Source organism: Uloborus diversus, chromosome 4 (assembly GCF_026930045.1).
Source record: "Uloborus diversus isolate 005 chromosome 4, Udiv.v.3.1, whole genome shotgun sequence".
In the NCBI taxonomy this organism is placed as follows: domain Eukaryota; kingdom Metazoa; phylum Arthropoda; class Arachnida; order Araneae; family Uloboridae; genus Uloborus; species Uloborus diversus.
Genome location: NC_072734.1, coordinates 192,698,889 through 192,718,274, shown reverse-complemented (window position 1 = coordinate 192,718,274; position 19,386 = coordinate 192,698,889). Strand labels below are relative to the sequence as shown.

General features: G+C 33.1%; 2 protein-coding genes across 2 annotated transcripts in view; one reads left to right on the top strand and one right to left on the bottom strand.

The window, feature by feature from the left end:
* LOC129221100 (GTPase Era, mitochondrial-like) overlaps positions 1 to 5,807 on the top strand; it is a 36,737-nt gene extending 30,930 nt beyond the window's left edge. The window contains exons 10-11 of the mRNA XM_054855546.1: positions 702 to 782; positions 5,616 to 5,807. Of these exons, the coding sequence (XP_054711521.1) occupies positions 702 to 782; positions 5,616 to 5,729 (195 nt within the window). The 3' untranslated portion in view covers positions 5,730 to 5,807. The remainder of the gene's footprint in view (positions 1 to 701; positions 783 to 5,615) is intronic.
* Positions 5,808 to 17,623: 11,816 nt separating this feature from the next.
* LOC129220454 (signal peptide peptidase-like 3) overlaps positions 17,624 to 19,386 on the bottom strand; it is a 61,434-nt gene continuing 59,671 nt past the window's right edge. The window contains exon 13 of the mRNA XM_054854874.1: positions 17,624 to 17,692. Within this exon, the coding sequence (XP_054710849.1) occupies positions 17,624 to 17,692 (69 nt within the window). The remainder of the gene's footprint in view (positions 17,693 to 19,386) is intronic.

Sequence of the window (19,386 nt, the reverse complement as noted above, 5' to 3'; positions counted from 1 at the left end):
ATTATTATAGGTTTTATAAAATTCCCTGGATTTTCCAGGTTTTTAAAGAATTTTCCAAAATTCCCTGGATTTTCCCTGTTTTTCGTTGATTTTTGAATTTTCTGTGTTTTCCCTGTTTCTTCAGGTTTCATTGTGGCATGGCAACCCTGCCATTTATACATCAGGCTGTGATTTAAAAGAAAAAAAAAACAGAAATTATGGCAGTAGTTCCCAACAATTTTTACCCGAGGGACGAACCTCATATTGAAATGACTCTAGCAGAATACATATAAAAGTTACATATTTTGATTTTTTTCATAGGTAACATGGAAAACCGAAAAGGATGAAAAATTACTACAAAGCAAAAATTGTTCCAATCAATTACTATGTGCTTATTTTACAACACAAAGTTTCCATCTATTTTTGAGAAAACAATGTTTGGCTTCAAATGTGCAGCAATCATACTTAATACCAAAAAAAAAAAGTATTTTACCTTTCTAACTGTTAAAGTGAGTTAAACTTGTAAATTTTTAAAGCACCTGCCTGGTAGGTGTAACCAGAATTTTCAAACTTTTTGTCTTTTGCACCTTACAATACCAAAACCAAACAATTTGTTGTCCTAAATATTCCTTGTGTTTTGCAAAAGGAAGCAAAATCTCTATTTTAAATTTGATTGCAACTTTATTAGTTTTTAAAGGTATGAAAATTTATTTTCTTCACAGTATGTTGCAAGTTGGGAGATCCTTTCAACAGGCTGTCCGAAAATAAACATCAAAATCAAATGCAACAATGCCAGACATAAAGTAAGTATCTATGAAGTCAGTGACATTAGAGATATGAGGGCGCACGACAAGGGCGGATCCAGAAATCTTTCAAGGAGGGGGCAGTCGATTTTTTAACTTACATATTTCTACGCATCTGATTACACATGCTTGGGCAAGGGAGAGGTATTCTAAAATTGTGGTGGGGGGAGGGAGAGGTATTCTAAAATTGTGGTTTAAAACATCAAGTATACAATAATTCCGGTGGAATATTTCAAACTCCCTCCTCCAAAAACATCATCGAAGGTCGTCTAAAATTGCGCTCTTTGAAACTTCATTTTCGAAAAATTTCCAGAGGAAAGTTACTGAATCCATTCTTCCTCCCACCACTACCTGAGATGTCTATGATTGCGTCTTTAAGACTTGAATTTTGCGAAATGCACGAGAAAAGGTCTCCAAATGCCGCCTCCTAACATTGCTGAAAATAGTCTGAAATTACCTTTTTGAAACTTCCATTCCAAAAAGTTTCTACGAGGGATATTTTAACCTCATTCCTTCCCTTCACGTCATCAAAAATGGCCTGCATTTGCGTTTTAGAACTTTAATTCAGAAACATATCCAGTGCTGGGTTGCTCAAGGCGCATGATCTGGGAAACAAAAAAATCCTCGGTTAAAATTTTTTTTATTATGGAGGGTATTATAAATTTTGTGGGGAGTGAGGCACCTAAGTCTATGTACGCTCCTGTATGAAGTAATAAATTGTTCTTGTTTGTAAGGAACTTAACGCGTCGTCGGATTTACCTATAAGCTAATCAAGCTATAGCTTAGGGGCCCCACTTTGGTGCCTCCAACTCCCGAAAAATTGCATGATTCGTCCCTAAAAAGATTTGGAAAAGTGTGGCTACAAACCTTGACTTTAACGTTTTTTAAAATTTTTATTTCAAATAGCATGTGCCTAAAATTCATGCATTAGATGCCAAACTTATATGCAGGTATGAGAAGCAAAGGGATGTAAGTGGATAAATACTTTTCCAAGTTCAGACCCTAGGTAGGTTTTCATTGAATTTTTTTTCTAAATCATGCTGTATAGCAGCACCCACCAGAGCTACTAGTACCATCTCTTGCCCCAAAGCAGTTACAGTCAAGCATCGTTTATACATTTCTCATTCATACGTTTTTATCCATTATACGTTTTTTAAGTTGGCCCCAGCAGAGTCTAATACACATTAACCTATACCTAATATACGTTTTTGAATTTGTATGCTTTTTTTATACAGTCTCTTCAAAAACGTATAAACAGCGCTTCACTGTATTTGTGTGCTGGTTACCTCCAAATTTTTAATTTCGGCAATTACTTCTCTTTGCTTCTCACTTCCTCATAGGTATATCAAAAATCATGGTTTGTATAAAGCGTACATGCCTTGCAAAAAAATGTCATATGCTTTGCAATCTCAGTCACAGGAAAACTTTGAAATTACTTCTTCAGTCAATGGTAGTCAATTTGATCCTTCCAGCCTGAAGTATTAACAGGGTTCATACTCTATTCGGGTGAAAAATTTACATGACTCCATTATACGAAGAGAATAGTACTATTCAATATCGGACTAGCTAATTTTTGGAAATAAGCATTAGTAAAACTTCTATGTGAATGCTATAGCTTGACCACGAAAAGAAGGCGGATGACCTTGAAGCAAAAACATTATTGTATCATTTGTAATAGGTTGCTTTTATGGGGCTAAAGTTTAGCACTGAAAACAGGATAAGGGGTCATTGTTTTAAGCTATTTAAGTCTCAGGTTAACATGGATGTTAGGAAAAATTATTATTTTAGCAGGGTAGTGGAACCTTGGAACAGCTTACCGGAAGAGGTGGTAATGAGCAAGGGAGTAGATAGTTTTAAGAGGGCCATTGATTTCCACTGGGGATTGTAAATTGACTAGGACCAGTCTAGCTGGGCCCAGAGCCTGTTGCTGGTCGTCACGTTTGTATTTGTTTGTTATTATTTTGGGATAGATAGGATTAGCAAGACCATGCCTCTTACTATTTGATGCTTTCTGGCAGATTCTACCGATTACAAATGATACAAATAAAGTTTCACTTCAAGGTCATCCACCTTCATTTTGTGGTCAAGCTTTTACTACCTCATCAAAGCTTTTATTGATTGAAAAAATATAACCATACCTTTCAAAAACTAAATTATTCTTATTTTCTTGATCATATAAATTTTAGTAAAGTAAAAATACAGGGAATGCAACATACACATAGAATTTCTAATAAATTTTTAACAAATAGAGCTAAATGAGAATGAACGGGACAAAATCTGAATGAGTCATTACTAAGTTTCAACGAAATTGCTTTAAAAAGCATTGTCAACATAATGCACGGTGCACCTAATCATCCATCTAACTTGACAGCATTTTGGTTCCTAAAAGTAAAGCCAGTCTTCAAGAATTTGTTTTTTCTAAACCAGATAATAATGAAAAACAATTCAGTATGGAATAATCATCTGACTCAAATGTACTTGTTTACTCATTTACATATTTTGCAATGCATATAAATGAATAGGTTTTAGAAAATCCAAAACTGTGTTCGATTCCTGACATTGAACATAACAGCAGGCCACATGGATCAGTTTCGTGGGTCATATGTAAGGCACTACTGTTTTAAAGTACAAGGGTTCCTTTATTTCTATATTCTATTGCCTGATTATCTTTATTTTCTAAAACCTTCAGAAAATTAAGATAAACTCTGAAAATTTTTATAATCAAGTTTTTAGAAGGTAGTTGAAATGAACTCTGATGCAGTCAAATTGCGATTTTTGAGTGGGTGTGGGAAAATCGAGAATGTGCAAGTTCGCTATGACAGAATCTTGACTAATAATAAAGCTGAATGTCTCTCTGTCCGGAGGATGTCTGGATGTCTGTAGGATATCTGTAGGATGTCTGTGACGCGCATAGCGCCTAAACCGTTCGGCCGATTTTCATGAAATTTGGCACAAAGTTAGTATGTAGCATGGGGTGCTACATACATTTAATAGTGTGCACCTCGAAGCGATTTTTCGAAAATTCGATGCGGTTCTTTTTTTATTCCAATTTTAAGAAAAAAAACTATCATAAATTACGAAATTATCATAACGTGTAACCGTAACATGAGTACAAGCCAATTGACGAGAAAATTCACAATACATTATTTGTAAATACAGGCGAACCAAAAGACCTTTTAATTTTTCTATTACGGGCAAAGCCTTGCGGGTACCACTAGTATAAAATATAAGAAGTAACGAAAATAATGGAAAATTCAAATTTTGTGATATCCAAGCAGTAAAATCACATTACAAAAGAAGGCTGGCGGCTACTACAAAAGTGGATGAAATAGGATTTAAAAATTCTGATTTGTTTTTGGGATATTTTAATTTTCCAGTTTTAATATGCAACACTGTCAAATCACTGAAGACCAATGCTCTTTTAGCTACTGATGCTTCGTTTGCCTGGGACATTTTCCCATGACTTTAAATAAATTTCCATGACTTTTAACGAAAAATTTATTTTTTCTGACTTTCCATGATCCGTACGAACCCTGTATTAAGTTTGATTTTGAAGCTTTAATAGTGTGGTGTAAAAGTTTTCGTATAATGCTAAAATTTTATGTGAACTGGAACCAAAAACGCTTTTAAACAGTCCTAACTAGTATTTGAAAAAGTTTTATTTTATCCTTTGCATACTGCTTCAATTTTCCGGACACATCATGATAGACGAAAATTCCCATCATTGTTGTCAATTCATTTTTGTGATAATCATTCCATTATCACAAAAAAGTGGTCCAAAGTCATGAGAACTTCTAGAATTCAGATGTTGAGAGGGATTGTTAGTATTGAAGCAAAAGTTTTTAAGGGAGAATTGATGTGTTTTTAATGACTTTTTTTTTTTGTTTTGAAAACAAGAATGCAGTCTCCATCCGATTTGCTGCATTTCCCCACGCAACCTTTCAGCGTAGCGCCAAAAGAATCGCTAAGCGGAATGCCATCTTGTTCTCACTAAAGTCAATAGCCTGAATAAAATGGCGACTAAAAATGAAAGTTTCGCTATAGACTGAATTAAAAGTGTTTTCTGGCCACTTGCTGCAGAAAAAAAAAATTTGAATTTTCAGGTCTGTCTTTATGTCTGTCTTAAGTTCATTGAAAATCCTCATTTTTTCAAATGCTTCTAAAATTTGTTAAACAAAAACGTGGAAGCTCTCCTTTTCAGGGAATGTAGTGCTCAATGATACTAATAAACTGTAAAAAAATGAAATTTTTTGAAATTAACATTTTTAAGAAAAATCAAATTAATTTCAACTTTTTCTTTCAAAAGACTGTGGAAAAAAACTAAAGCACATATTTCAAAATGTTGCATATGTTTTTAAACAAGAAAAAATATCCTTTTATGTAAAACAAATCGCAACAAAATATGTTCTACCGTTCCTAAGATAATGTGTTTTAAGGATTTTAATGAAAATCCCAAGTGAGAAATCATGACAGGACCACCATCTTTAGAGGCCTGTATCAGTCCAGGAATTTTTTTGGGCAAAAAAAAAGTATTAATTTTTTATGAATTTTAACGTATGTTAAATTAAAAAAAATCAGAGACCACCAAGTTACGCCCCGTGTTGAATTGACATGGATTCTACCAATAATAAGAAAAAATTGGTATTCAATCTATTTACAAACCTGAGTTAGAGAAGGATTGGTCTTGAAGAAAAGTTGAACTTGGTTATCAGGTTATGCAGTTGACTTTGATTTCTATTGGAATCTTCTTTCTTGTGGGTTCAAATGTTTATTATGTGTCACATCAGTTGTTAAACTAAGCATTCTAAAAATATAAATTTGAAACCTTTTCAGCGCTTTGTGATTGGGCCTAGTGGAAAACACATAGCAGCATGTGTGGAGAAGACTCGCCTAGCTTTAAGAGAATCTTTTAGAAAAGATGTTGTTCTTAATATTGGTGTTGTGTAAATAAAAATAAGAAATGAACTATAAAAAACCATAAATAAACTTTGTATTTTTAAATAAACATTATCCTGTTTCTCAATACAGAAAACCATCTAATTTGTTTATCTATTTATTGTTTTTTTTTCTGATTATTCCTATCTCTAATTATGATACTATACATGTTCCACAAATGAAATTTCAGTCTTCGGTGGCTAGGAGTTTGTAAATTACTGTCCAACCACGGATTGCATGGAATTTTCAAAGGTCCAGATAAGACGAATCTATCTGAATGAGGGGGGAAAGTAAAAATTTGACGCCGGTATTCCGCTCATTTGAATGAGACTCAGCTTCTGCAAAAGCTGACATCACTAAAAAATAATAGATTCGTCCATTTCCGGCTGTAAAACGGATGTTGGTCTTTCCATACAATCCGTGGTCAGACAGTATGCGAGATATACACGCTAGTGATGTGCCGGATTGTTAAAAAAGTAGATCTGCAAATACGTATACGGATCATTAGTGTCTAGATCCGCGGATACGGAGCTCCAAATTTGTTTACCCAATTCAACTATCCAAGTGTAAAATTCGTAATTTAAGGTATTCCTGTCAGGGTAACGGCACTGTTTCTTCAAAGAATGTCATCTATGGCGGAAATAAAACCAAGACTATGATTTATTCTTGAAAGAAATATCAGTTAAAATTGAGGGACAGTAGGGAGGAATAGGACAGCGGTGCATTAATGCTTAAATAAAATGTATGCTTGCTAGGTAGATGTAGGGAATACAGGATCAAGAGTCTAAAGCTAATGCTGGAGAGGTTTGAAATAATTTTTTGCATTTCATTTCAGAATAAATGCAGCGCTGACCCTTTCCGCCCAACTTGCCCTTACCGAGGAAATAACAGAGCCGAGAACACCTTTACAAACAGTCGATAGAGAGTTTAGCCCTTTTTTTTTTTTAAGAATGCCGAGAAAAACTAAAATGAAGAATAACAGAAACCCCAAATCAGTAACAATATAACTAATATTAAATTAAAAATAAAAAAAAAACATGTCCCAGAGAGCCAACCTCAGATTAAGATGAATTTTGCGGGTCAGAACACACAATGTTAACAAATATGAACTGACAGCAGATAGAAATTTTAAATCATTAAGCTCTTTCTTCTTGTTTTCCAACTACTAAATCGCTAACAATCAAGCAGATAATGGCTTAGAATTGCATTTAAAATTTACTTAATAAGATTAAAGCTCCTACTGTACATAACTTGAAAGTTTCAAAAGAATATTAAATGCCGAGAACTTCATTCCTTAAATTAGTGCCAATATTTTTAATTAATAATTTTAAGTTTTCACTACCATAAGCGTGAAAAATGTTAAGTCGGTTTTTAATTAATATCTTTGGTAATTAAAGTTCAGCAAAGACGAGACCAAGCTAAGAACACTTTCGATCAAGTCACCTTTTGAAAGAAAATAGAACTGTCAAAATCAGTTCATCTGTTTAGGAGCTACGATGCCAGAAAAAGACACACAGATACCCTTTAAAACTTATTACCGCTTCCTTTTTGCTACGGGGAGTACAAATTGGCTTTGTAAATAATACCTTATAGTTTAAATAGGGAATATAACCTAATTTAAAAATAATTTAAGTGTTTTATTCAAATATTTAAGAATAGAAAAGATCCGTCAAAAAAGTAACGGATACGGATATCCAGCACATCACTAATACACGCACAGATGTCTCAAAAACAAAACGAATTAAATTGGACTTGAGGGCAGTCAAAATGGTTGGGCATGACCAAGGTGATCAAAATGGAATCATGTTTTGTGAATATACTTTTGCTTTTGTAACAAAATACTGGAATGTTCTAGGTGTATGCAAGAAGAGAGAGAAATAATAAAAACAAGACAGTTACATTTTATTTGTAGAATCAGTTCACAAAATTCGAGTATCAAAATTGAAGTTATATACAGATTAGCAAAGGTTTGCAGTTTCTATGAATAAACACACACAGTGTGCAGAAAAATATGAAGGAAAGAAAAAGCACAATTCTAAGTATTTAGCCATTCATAACCCTGACAGATACTTATAATTATTTTTTTAGTATTGGATTACTATACCCTGAGACGCAGGACAGCAAACAGTAGCTGGGTGTGAGATCCAGTTAAAATTACGTAAATCATACTTAACACTTTAGTTCCTTTGAGCTCAAAGTATAAATTTTATATTTCTGCAATCCTAATTTTGTGTTACTTTGGTAAGGACTACAGGTCATCGACTTCCGAATGTACAAAGAAACAAATAGCTTTTAAAGAAAAGAAGGGCGGTGATGATTTCAGATAAATTTAATTCATAGTTTGAATTATTTAAAAGTATATATTTTACTTTTTATTTTACGTTAATAACAACAGTAGTGTCTTAGCATGGAAGAAGCATTCAGAAACTTATGAGGCTCGTTATTTTACGTAAAGGCTTCAGTCTTCAACAAATCAACTAATTTTATATATTTATTTATGTATGAAATAAACATACAGTAGAGTAGAGCTCCACATAAATGTTGCTTGTTCCTAATGGGCCTGCATGTTGACTTCTTCCCATTTGCTGACCTTGTGCTTTCCTCAACCTCTGTCACCCATTCTTTCATGTGGCAGCACTGTATTGCCCTACAAGTTACATTTTGACAAGAGTATTCAAAGCCAAATGAATGCTCAAGGGATCCTTGACGGACACTGATGATTTTCTGTATCATAATCTAGCTCCAACTTTTACAGAGAAATAGCTAATCAAACTAAACCTTAGTGCAATCAAAATTTATTAAACTATTAAAGTTGTTAGCCCATTTGTATAGTTAACTACCCAATCTTCAAAGCAATTTCTTTTTCACAAACCAAAAACACACTTTGCTGTCCTGTGACTCATAATTGAGAATGCGTAAAATAATAACTGATTTCATAAATTTTGATTTTTTTTTTTGAAACATGATACTTCCAGTAATTGTTTGCAACGTCATCTATGCCTTTGTTTTAAGGAAACTTTAAATTTACTTTAATGATTCATAACGTGATTTGATTTATATACACAATATAAAATATAAAACTTTCTTATGTACAAATCTAATTGGTAGATTGATATAATTAAAAAGCTGTCATTCAACGGCTTTTTCTCGTCAGATTAGTAATATTACAATTTTGAAAAATCTTTGAAACAAAAATACCAGACTGTTAAGTGACCAAGCTCTTCTGCTAAATGCACAGGATTTCTCTTTCACATATAATAATATCAAAACAATTTGTGACTTGTAATAAGAACTAATAATGATTATGTACATCTTTATATATATATATTCTACTCTTTACTAAATAAATAAATTTTTAATATTCTGTACATATATACAATCAGCTTTCAGTTACGAGTCTCGATAGGAAAATGTAACGTTTGATAAATTAATTATCACTCGAGATTTTGATATCCATTTTAGATACGCTCGGGCATTTCTCATCAGCTTGTTACTATCCAATCAATACACTAACGTAAAATGATTATTGCATGCATAAAATGGTACTGAGAGTCATTTTACAATTGGATCATACCAGATTTATTTCTTGTGCGAAGACAATTTTACACAGGGCTAAAAATGATTTCACCTTGAGTATTTTATATCAATACTTTAGAGCAGAAGGAAAAGAATCGTACAAATAATACAAAGCCAAGAATAAGGTTTTGTACAGTTTTGAGAAGCATTTTCATTGAAATAGTCGGGCAATTAATTTAATTAAAATATGATTCAGAACTTAAAAAATATGTATATTATTTTCAAAGGGCCATGGTGGAATTTTTTGCTGCTTTCTTCATTGGGACATCACATAAAGTAAGCATCACAATCAGTGGCGCACACAAGAATTTTTCAAACGGGGAGGGGGTCCAGGATCGAAGGTCAACCTTCCTCATATCATACTCCAACATGCCGCCAAACATATTTTGATTTATTGATTGTCAGGAACAAAAAACATTAAAATCATTGTTGAATAATTACTTAACTTTAGTTAATACAATAAAGGAATAATAAGAAATACTTCCTTAAAATACCAGAAAGCACAAGAATGTATGTACAGGCGTCCCTTGTATAACACGGTACTTGCACAACACAGTTTCGATATTACACAGCATCAGATTTGCAATTATTATAACACGGTTTCGATATTACACGGTACAAAACTAGAATTTAATGCTTCATGGCTTTGATACAACACGAAGGTTATATTTTAAAAAGAAGGAATTTCATTTTTGTTTAAAACATTCCGTTAATGTTTGATAGCTGGCATAAGTTATTACTTTGTTTTTATGAAATTTGGTTTTGATATAACATGGTACACAACCCTGGATTTACTTTATTTTTAAGTCTCATGTAACACGGTTTCAATATAACACGGAACACTGTTTCGATACAACACGATACATATTGACGTAATTTTTAGTATGGACATGATTAAAAAGTCAAAAATAAGTTAAAAAGTTATTTTTGAAAAAGTACTGTATAACACATGACGACGCCTTGTTATACGAGGGACGCCTGTATTTACTTTTCTCACAATTGAAAATAAAAACAACGAAGCAAAACCATCATTATAGAACAATTTATGCTCACATAAAGTTCGATTTTGCAGGAGAAGAAAATGAATTTTATTTTTTCATTTATTAAATCTGAAATTATTGATTCTTCTCCTAGAAATTATTTTAATCACTACATATGAGGCAGAGAGAAGCAAAGGGATGTAAGTGGCAAAATTAAAAATTTGGAGATAATCGGTACACATGGTAGGTGAACCTCTCCTCTGTCTTGGGGCAAGAGATGGTACTGGTAGGTGCTGCTATACAGCATGATTTAAGGAAAAAAAATTCAATGAAAGCCTACCTAGAATGTTAACTTTGAACGCGTTTTGCTCAAAACTTGAAAATGTCCACTTACATCCCTTTGCTTCTCACTGCCCCATATTTAGGATTACCATCAATCAAAAAAAAAAAAAAAACCCAAGGGCGATGGGAGGGGTTTGTCGACCCCCTGAACCCTCCCCTTGTGTACACCTGTGGCCACTATATATTACATTTGTTACGTTGAATGGCTTACAAGATTTTAGATTTAAATAATATGCTCAGGGCATTTTTAAATATGTACACCATTTTTTTAAAAACTACCAATGATAACCTAATATAGAAAACATTACATAAAGGTGAAATAGGATTTTTATTTCATTTTCAAAAACAGTGGAAAAGAATGAAGGCAGTCATCACCATAAATGTTTTTTACTTGAAATGTTTATTTTTTTTTTTCATTGAACTGCCTATTTCCTACTTGAAATACACTGAATTGCAACAAATTTGTGAAAATGTGTTGAATTTTGCAAGTATTAGCTAAAATTACTGCCGTCCAGTAAATTTCTCGATGTACTATCTGATAAATAACTTGTTAATTTTTAAGAAATTTGTATGTTTATTATCAATAAAATGTCTGCAAATATTTCCATAATCAACGACTAAAGCCACATGTTATGAGACGAGTTTATTCGACAACTCCAATTAATAACTTTGGAGTTAGAATGCTTCACTTAACATACATCACGTAGCATTGTTCTCCGAGAATTTTCTGTGAACATTTTTAATTTGGAACTTCAGACGTTTGCACTGGGAATACCGCTCTAATCAAATGCTTTGCAGCAGACTAAGGAGTAGTGGTAAAGGGTAGTTGGTAATAAATTACACAGGAGTTGATACTACATACAACTTCCTTAGTGCCTCTTTTATACTCCCAACAGTGGAGTAAATAATGGTAGAAGCAACTCTCATCTGCATACTTGCCAACCTTTGAAGAGAAAAAAACACGAGATTCCACTAAAGGTACATAGGTGATTCACCTGCGACATACTTCAGAACAAAATTATTGAATTATGCTTCTAAATAACATGAATACTAAATTTAAAGTGAAATGGGGATTTTTCGCAGATGTAAGCTAATTGGTAGCAGCAAGAAAAACATACTGCAAAGGAAAAACCTAATGATAAGGAGTGAATTTGCTTAAAGTTTTGTACATTCCCCAGTCTCTACCAAAAAAGTAGCCATAAAAATTTAATTACTAAAATCCGAAAAAAAAAAAAAATCAATATATAATGAAAATAAAATATAAAATAAGTAGGTATAGGGCAGGACATGTTAAAATAACTTCAAACTTTCAAAGTAATTGACATATTTTCAAGATACAAAAAGATTGAAATCTGCTGCAATTTCCGGCATTTCGTTGAACATGCGATGTGGAAAGCTTCAAAAAATAAATTTTACTAAATGATTTATTTATTGGGAAAATCCTTTTACCCTGACATTGGTGGATGACTACAAAAGGGCGCCATCTATTGAGAAGAAAGTGAAACTTTTTGATGATTGATTGAAACAGCTGAAAAAACGGGAAATCGGGAGGTGGAAGTAAAAAACGAGAGTCTCCCGTTAAAAACAGTAGAATTGGCAAATATGCATCTGTTCCAGGCAAAAGATGGCAGGAAAATGTAGGGTACAGTGAAATAGTAAAATATTTTAACAGTTTGAAGCGCCACCTGACATCAGTATCTTAACTATGTTCTTAAACATATGGTTGATTCCAGACAAATGATTAATTGTTAAAGTTCAAGGGATCCTCATAAATATAATAGCCAATTCACTGATCGAGTAAAGCTTCTGACGTCACCAACAATGAAACTTGCGCCATAGCATGAGTGACAGCAGTATTTCATTGTTGAAGCACCAAAAATTCAGTAATTTACTTATAATTTTATAATATTTTTCGGCAATATTTGACATGCAGGGAAATGCTTTATTTTGACAAGCCTGGACTGGATCCGGATACTTAACTGCTTCACTGGTAATTTTAGGAGAATGAAGAGACCATAAAAGGGGTCAACAATTAAAGCTATCCTCTGGAATTTAGGGGTCATACACTGGAGTTTGGTGATATTTTGTTGAAAATTTAACCCTAACAGGCAATGGCTTCGTTCAAATGTAGAAGCAATTTTCGCCTGTAATACCTTGATGGGCAGTTTCTAGTATAAGAACAGTCGTTTGAAAATTTGCTACCCATATTGTAATATTTTGTGATCTATCAAAAAAAGAAAAAATGTTATGTTAAAGGGATAAGTTATTTCAATTAACATTTTCAGTATTATTGAGATCTACTGGTGTCAAATACAGAACTTATTTGGTTAATATTAGGCATGCTTTGATTTTTTAATACAATTGTTCAAGTGCATGTGGGATTAGCTCTAAGTTTTTACTTCCTTTTACAAAAAAGGAAGTATTGTATTCGCGAAAAAATTTTCACTCAAAAATCGACCTTAATTTCCATTTTGCTCACCCCCGAATGAATGTTGAGTGTTTTTTTTCGACTCAACCACACGTGGATAAGTGCCTAAAAACACATAGATATGCGAAATATCCATATTGACGATTCCCGAGTTAATTACAACAAGTTTTCTCGTGACGTCTGTATGTATGTTGCATAACTCAAGAACGCAATGTCCTAGAAAGTTGAAATTTGGTATGTAGACTACTAGTGGGGTCTAGTTGTGCACCTTCCCTTTTGGTTGCATTCGGGTGTTTCTAAAGGGGTCTTTTGCCTTTTTTAGGAGGGAACTCATTGTTAATTTCGATGTAAACTCAAGTGGTGTTACAATTCGGCGGACACATGGCAATTTATCGCCAGTATTTTGGTCGCCAACTTGGCGATTTTTTTAAAAATTTGGTTTTAATTTGGCTATTGTTGTTGATATTTAGAGAGTAAACTATTGAATCACATTAAAATTGCCAGTAATGGGGAAATGACATTAAATTGGACTAAAAGGAAGTCATGTGATACACCTATCAACTCGTCTATTTAATCTTTTGATATAATAGTAAAAAATTCAATGTAAAAAAAATGAACAAAAGGTGCTTTTTCTACGGGTAGAAAGCTTTTTATTCATCTTAATAGTTCTCCTTTTAGAGCTCTAGAACGCAGAGAGTCATGCTGTCACACAGGAAAGGGAAAGAAAACAAAACAAAGAATTCAAGACTTTTTTTCCCCCCATCAAAACGTGGCTTATAGCTTGACAAAAAAATAAAATTAGAAAATAATAAAATTAGAAACTTGATACACCTTTATGTAATATTTTTTACTTCAAGAATCATTGGATTCAAATTCAAAAATCATCAATTTAAAATTACTGTGAGTAATTCACTCATGCAAATATGGAGCAAAAAAAAAAAAAAATTGAATGAACTTTCATACAACTAAAGTAAAGTTTGGATGAAAGCATGGGTACCTAGATAATTCCCAACTGCTGGGGGGAGGGGGAGGGAGATTTCTAAAAGCAATCTTCAACTCTGTAAGTATGGGGTATTATAAAGTCTTCACCGACAAGGAAAATTTATTAAAAAAAATATATAAAAAAACTATTTAAGATTCATGCATAATTATTTTTTTTAAATATATTGATTATTATCTCGTTAAGTGTTTTTTACCTTTGGTGTAATATTAGCTGAAGACAAGTAGGTGGGGATAGCATCGAAAACTGATAATGGCTCCTATGAAAGAATAGTGGGAGGGTTTTGAGGGTCTACTCCCCAGAACCTTTGGTTTTACTACACATTGTCAATTCTAATATATGAGTCTATGTCCATGTAAGAGTTGCGACCCAATTCTCACCTTCCAGAAAGTAAATTCTTTGTGGCCTAAAGACCCGTCATTTTTTTTTTTTTGGCGGGGGGAGGGGGGGGGGTCAATTATCTCCTGGCATTGAAAAATCACTGTTTTTATATATAAGCGAGTGTAGTTTAGTTGTTTTCTGAAAAAAAAAATGCATTAAATATACCCCTTCCCCCCCCTCTTGAAAAAATTTGAAATAAGGGGCTAGCTGAGCTATGGCGTGAAGTTTAAATTTGTCTAAATATACTCAGAACTACAAAAGATGCACATGGTGAAGTTGTATTAACCTTGTGCAAAAGAAAAATCAAAATAAAAATAGAATAATGCTTAAATCCGAAATAGCTTTTTTTTAAATGAATTTTCTTTGTGAGTGTAAGACTTTATAAAAACCTATGATTTCCTTTTGCTGGTCTTATAAATCAGTGATTCTCAACCCGTGGTCAAGCTAATGAATAAATATTACTCTAGATAATTTTTATAGTTGCAATTAAATTTCAGAAAACTTTTGGATTCATCGTATTTCATTTAATATGATTGATGTGAAAATATAATTTCTATCATTCGTGGTCCCCTCAGGTTTCGAAGGAACCTAGTGGTGCAAAGTTTAAGAACCAGTTATAAATCATGCTGAAGAAAATATCAAATAGGATTGGTAACATGTCAAATCATTAATTATCAAAAAATAAATAAAAATAAAATAAAAATAAATACAATCTAGTTTAAACCGTTTGGGATAAAAGCAGTAATATACTCTGAAGAAAGCACTCTTTTTCTTTTCGGATAGGAGTAGTATTAAAAAGACCAGGGTTCGAAAATATCATGATATTTTTGAAAATATCCAATATTTTGATATATATAGGATATTTTGATGCATATCTGATGCTTTCAATCAGCACAAACTAAAGTCATCAAAATATTAAATGCATCCTCAAATCACTACTTAATTTTCTTATGTTATAACGACAATATGTAGACTTATATTTCATTTTACATTTTTATCCATTTTTATGGAGTTCATTTAGCATTAGCTGTTTCTGCTCATTTTTTTACTGTTAGCACTTTTACACAGTTATACGATGCTGAAATTTAAAAAAAAAAGTGCATTAGTCAGTGCACAGTCATCAGATTTTTCCCTTATTTTTTTTTTGATCTACGTTTAATATTAAATTAGGCACTCTTAATATGAATTAAAATGGTTACATTACTAATAATTTTTTGAATATAAAATAAGAAAGGAATACTGTATTACTTTGCTGTATTAATGATACATTAATGCACCATAAAAAAATAGTATATAACTTTTTGGTTATTTTAAATAATAAATGAACAATATTACTAATGATTAATGCAATTTTTATATTGAAAATACCGTAGTTGAGAAATAAATATAAAAATCAAAATATCATGATATTTTCAAAATAAATATTGGATATATATCGTGATATATATTGACCGATATACAGGGTGTTCCGTTTTAATCTGCAAAACCTTTATTTTCGCAACCGTTAGTCCTAGATATATACTTCCGATTGCAAAAATTTTCAAAATTAGATGAAGAGTTAAGACATTGAAAGTAAATAAAAATAAGTCAAAAAATACAAAATGTAACTTTTTATACGGGCCCCAGGTCCCCTTAGTTACATTTTGGGAAATTTTCTCCATTGAAAAATCATTCCAACAGATAAAGTTTGACATTAATACTACCAATATTCACTAAGTCATGAAACGCAGGGTTGAACATTATGTGACTTACACCACTTTACACTTGCCATCAATAATACCTTTTAATAAAATATAGCAGTTAACAAAGGTTTAAAATTATATGTGTGCATATAGCAGGGGTGATTGTGAGTTCATCAAAAAATACCTGAAAGTTTCAAAGCGAGAACGGGGGGGAGGGGCGGGGGGAATCTTTGGCCCCTATTACTTAAGTGCACCTTTGCCATAGTATTAAATAGTTCTGAGTCAAAATATTGTGTGTACATTTGATTAAATTTTTAATGGGTTACAAAGTTACTTTTGAGCTGTTGTTATACAAATTATCTTGACATTTGTACATCTTAAGGGATAGGTGTCCATCTTAAGGCTCTTACAGGTATATTTGATGAGTATTATAAAATTAAAAGAAATTGCGGAGGTGGGGAGATAAAAGCAGAACAAAAAAAAAAAAAAAAAACATAATTCCGGTATTTTCGGACATAAAAATACCGGAAAGACGTCCGAAAATACCGGAAATTCGGTAAAATACCGAAACACAATCACCCCTGAAATAGTGTGATTTTTCAAATTGTTCAAGGTTTTGTAATGTGCTTTTGCGTATAATGGCATAACACTTGCATTTATTTTGGAATAGCAATGAAAAATATAAATACTTATTTTATTTACTTCGACAACCTGACATTCCTCTGAAAGGGCGATAAGTTCCAATCTCTTCTTTTGTATGGTCCCTTAAAACTTTAAACTCAAATACCTCCTTGAATTTTGGTCGCACAAATGTCATGTTTTTTGTGTCAGTATTAGTTTTCAATGGAGATCATTTCTCAAAAAATTAGTTTGGGGACCTGGGGCCGGTATAAAAAGTTAAATTTTGTATTTTTTGACTCTTTTTTATTTCCACTTCAAGCTTTCAATATCTTAACCCTGCATCTGATTTTGAACATTTTTGCAATTGGAAGTATACATCTAGGATTAATGATTGCGAAAGTAAAGGTCTTGCACAAGGGCGCCCATTTGCAAAATCGTAAGCCGGAGGGGCTCAAATATTTTCCCATGGGGTTAGGAGGGTATTTTCTCCATGGAAACCAATTTCAGGACAGATTAGAGTCATTAAAATACTTCATTTTTAATAACTTATTCATTTATGATTGGAGAATAAATGTTTTTAAGTATTTGCAAAGAAAAAAAGTACCAAAAGCAAGGAAGTTCTAATTTCAAAAGGGGGGGCTCGAGCCCCCCCTTGCCCCCCTATATGGGCGCCCTTGGTTTTGCTGGTTAAAACGGAACACCCTGTATATCGGCGAACCCTGTAAAAGACAGAGAGAAAAAGAGCCCTATATCACTCGGGATGCTATCGACGAATCGGGTCCACGAAGTGAAGTGGATGCATCATAATGCTCGTGGAAACCGAAGTTGAAGTTCGTTTAAAATAAGAGTAGCAGCCACTTTGGGCGTCTGGTAAAGCAACTGCCACTGAGGTGATGTCAAACTTCTTGATGCTTCGAAGGTATGGTAACTATGAAGGGCTCGCTCCACATCCTCCGGAGATCCCCCTGGGAAGACAGAAAAGATGGATCATTGAGGCATCATCAAATTGCTGGAAATACGGTAACATTCTAGCGTTCATGGGTCTCTGATCCTCCATGACAATATTTTTCTAGAAACTGAATTTGTTTTGGCAGCTGTTTAGCACGGTCAATACTTGTTTTTACTTCTGAATTGAAGAAACATCGAGATTTTAATTTACATGCAACTGTGCAATGGTGGCGGCAATTAAAGTTATAAAAACTTTGATGAAATGGTACTACTCACTCATAGGAGCACTCATCAAGAAAAGACGATTTATAAATCAAAGCCAGGAAAATTTAAAACAAAATGATATTTAACATCATATATAAGTATTTTAGTAAAATGATATAAGTGTAATAAACTTACCACCAGTATTTATTTGACTGACATGAAGAAAAAATTTATCAAGTACTAAAGTGATATCCATTTTCATAAGATTTGTTTCAAGCCTTTTTATTATTTTTTAAAACCACATTGAGATTACACTTTCTCCCGACAGGTATCAGATTAAGAGAGCGAGGATGCCCATTTTCTCGGGACCCAGGCAGTGACGTAGCTACACTTTCGGCCGCCCGGGGCGGTTCCACAATTTGCCACCCTTTTGATGAGAAAGAGCTAATACATTAAAGAGTCAAAAGTATTTAAAGTACAATATAATTACTTAATTTAAAAAAGAAAGGGAACTTTTTTTTTTCTTTGTAGGAGAAAAAAAAATTCAGTGCCCCACCAAAACTTTCCAAAAGTTAAGTAAAAATTCGCAATTTTAGTAACGCAGGGGGTGGGGTGGGGGGTGGGGGATTTTTCAAGGAAATTTTCCGAAGTTGAAGTGTTAAAAATCAATTTAGGATATCTTAGGATGCATGAATAGATTTTTGGAAGGTTCGGGAGCGCTGCCTGGAAATTGTTTTGACTAGATTGAAAAAGACAAATACGTTGGCTGTATTTAGTGGTGTAAGGGTTTCCCACTGGAATTTTCTCCCAAAATATTTTCCATATTAAAATATATTTTTTGCTATCTTTGATGATGTTAAAGATAGTAGAGAACTTTCGGAGAGCTCTCTGGAAACTTTTCGATGCTGAAGTTTCAAAAACGCAATCGTAGGCGATCTTTGGTGGGAGTTAGGGAGCGACTGAATGTTTCTAAAAATGTTGGGAAACATTCAGCCGCTTCCGTCTCCCCTGGAAACGTTTTGAAAATGACGTCTTAAAAACGCGATTTTAACCGTTTTTGACAGACAACGTTATGAGAGAAAGGTCAGATGGGGGTTTCCCACCCGAAATCGTTGTTCATTTTAATCATTGAGGGAATAAAAGGCTTCACGGACTTCCTTCAGAAATTTCTGAAAATGAAATTTTGAGCCAGCTTGTAACGTTAGGCGACTGCGTGGACATTTGAAGCCTCTTCCTTAGAATTTTTCTGAAGTTGAAATTTCAAATACCCATCTTGATGCGATTTTGAAAACATTGGAGGAAAGGGGGGGTTTAAAGTTTAAAGATTATGTCCTAAACACACATTTTTCACTACCTTTAATCACGTTACAAAAAAGGTCAGGTAGGTCAGAATTCGACTGCCTTGAGGAATTTGTTGATATTGAAGTTTTAAACGGAAATGTTTTGAGATTGAAGGCCTAAAACTGCATTTTTAGGTTGTTTGGTAATGTTAAGAAATAGGGAAGTT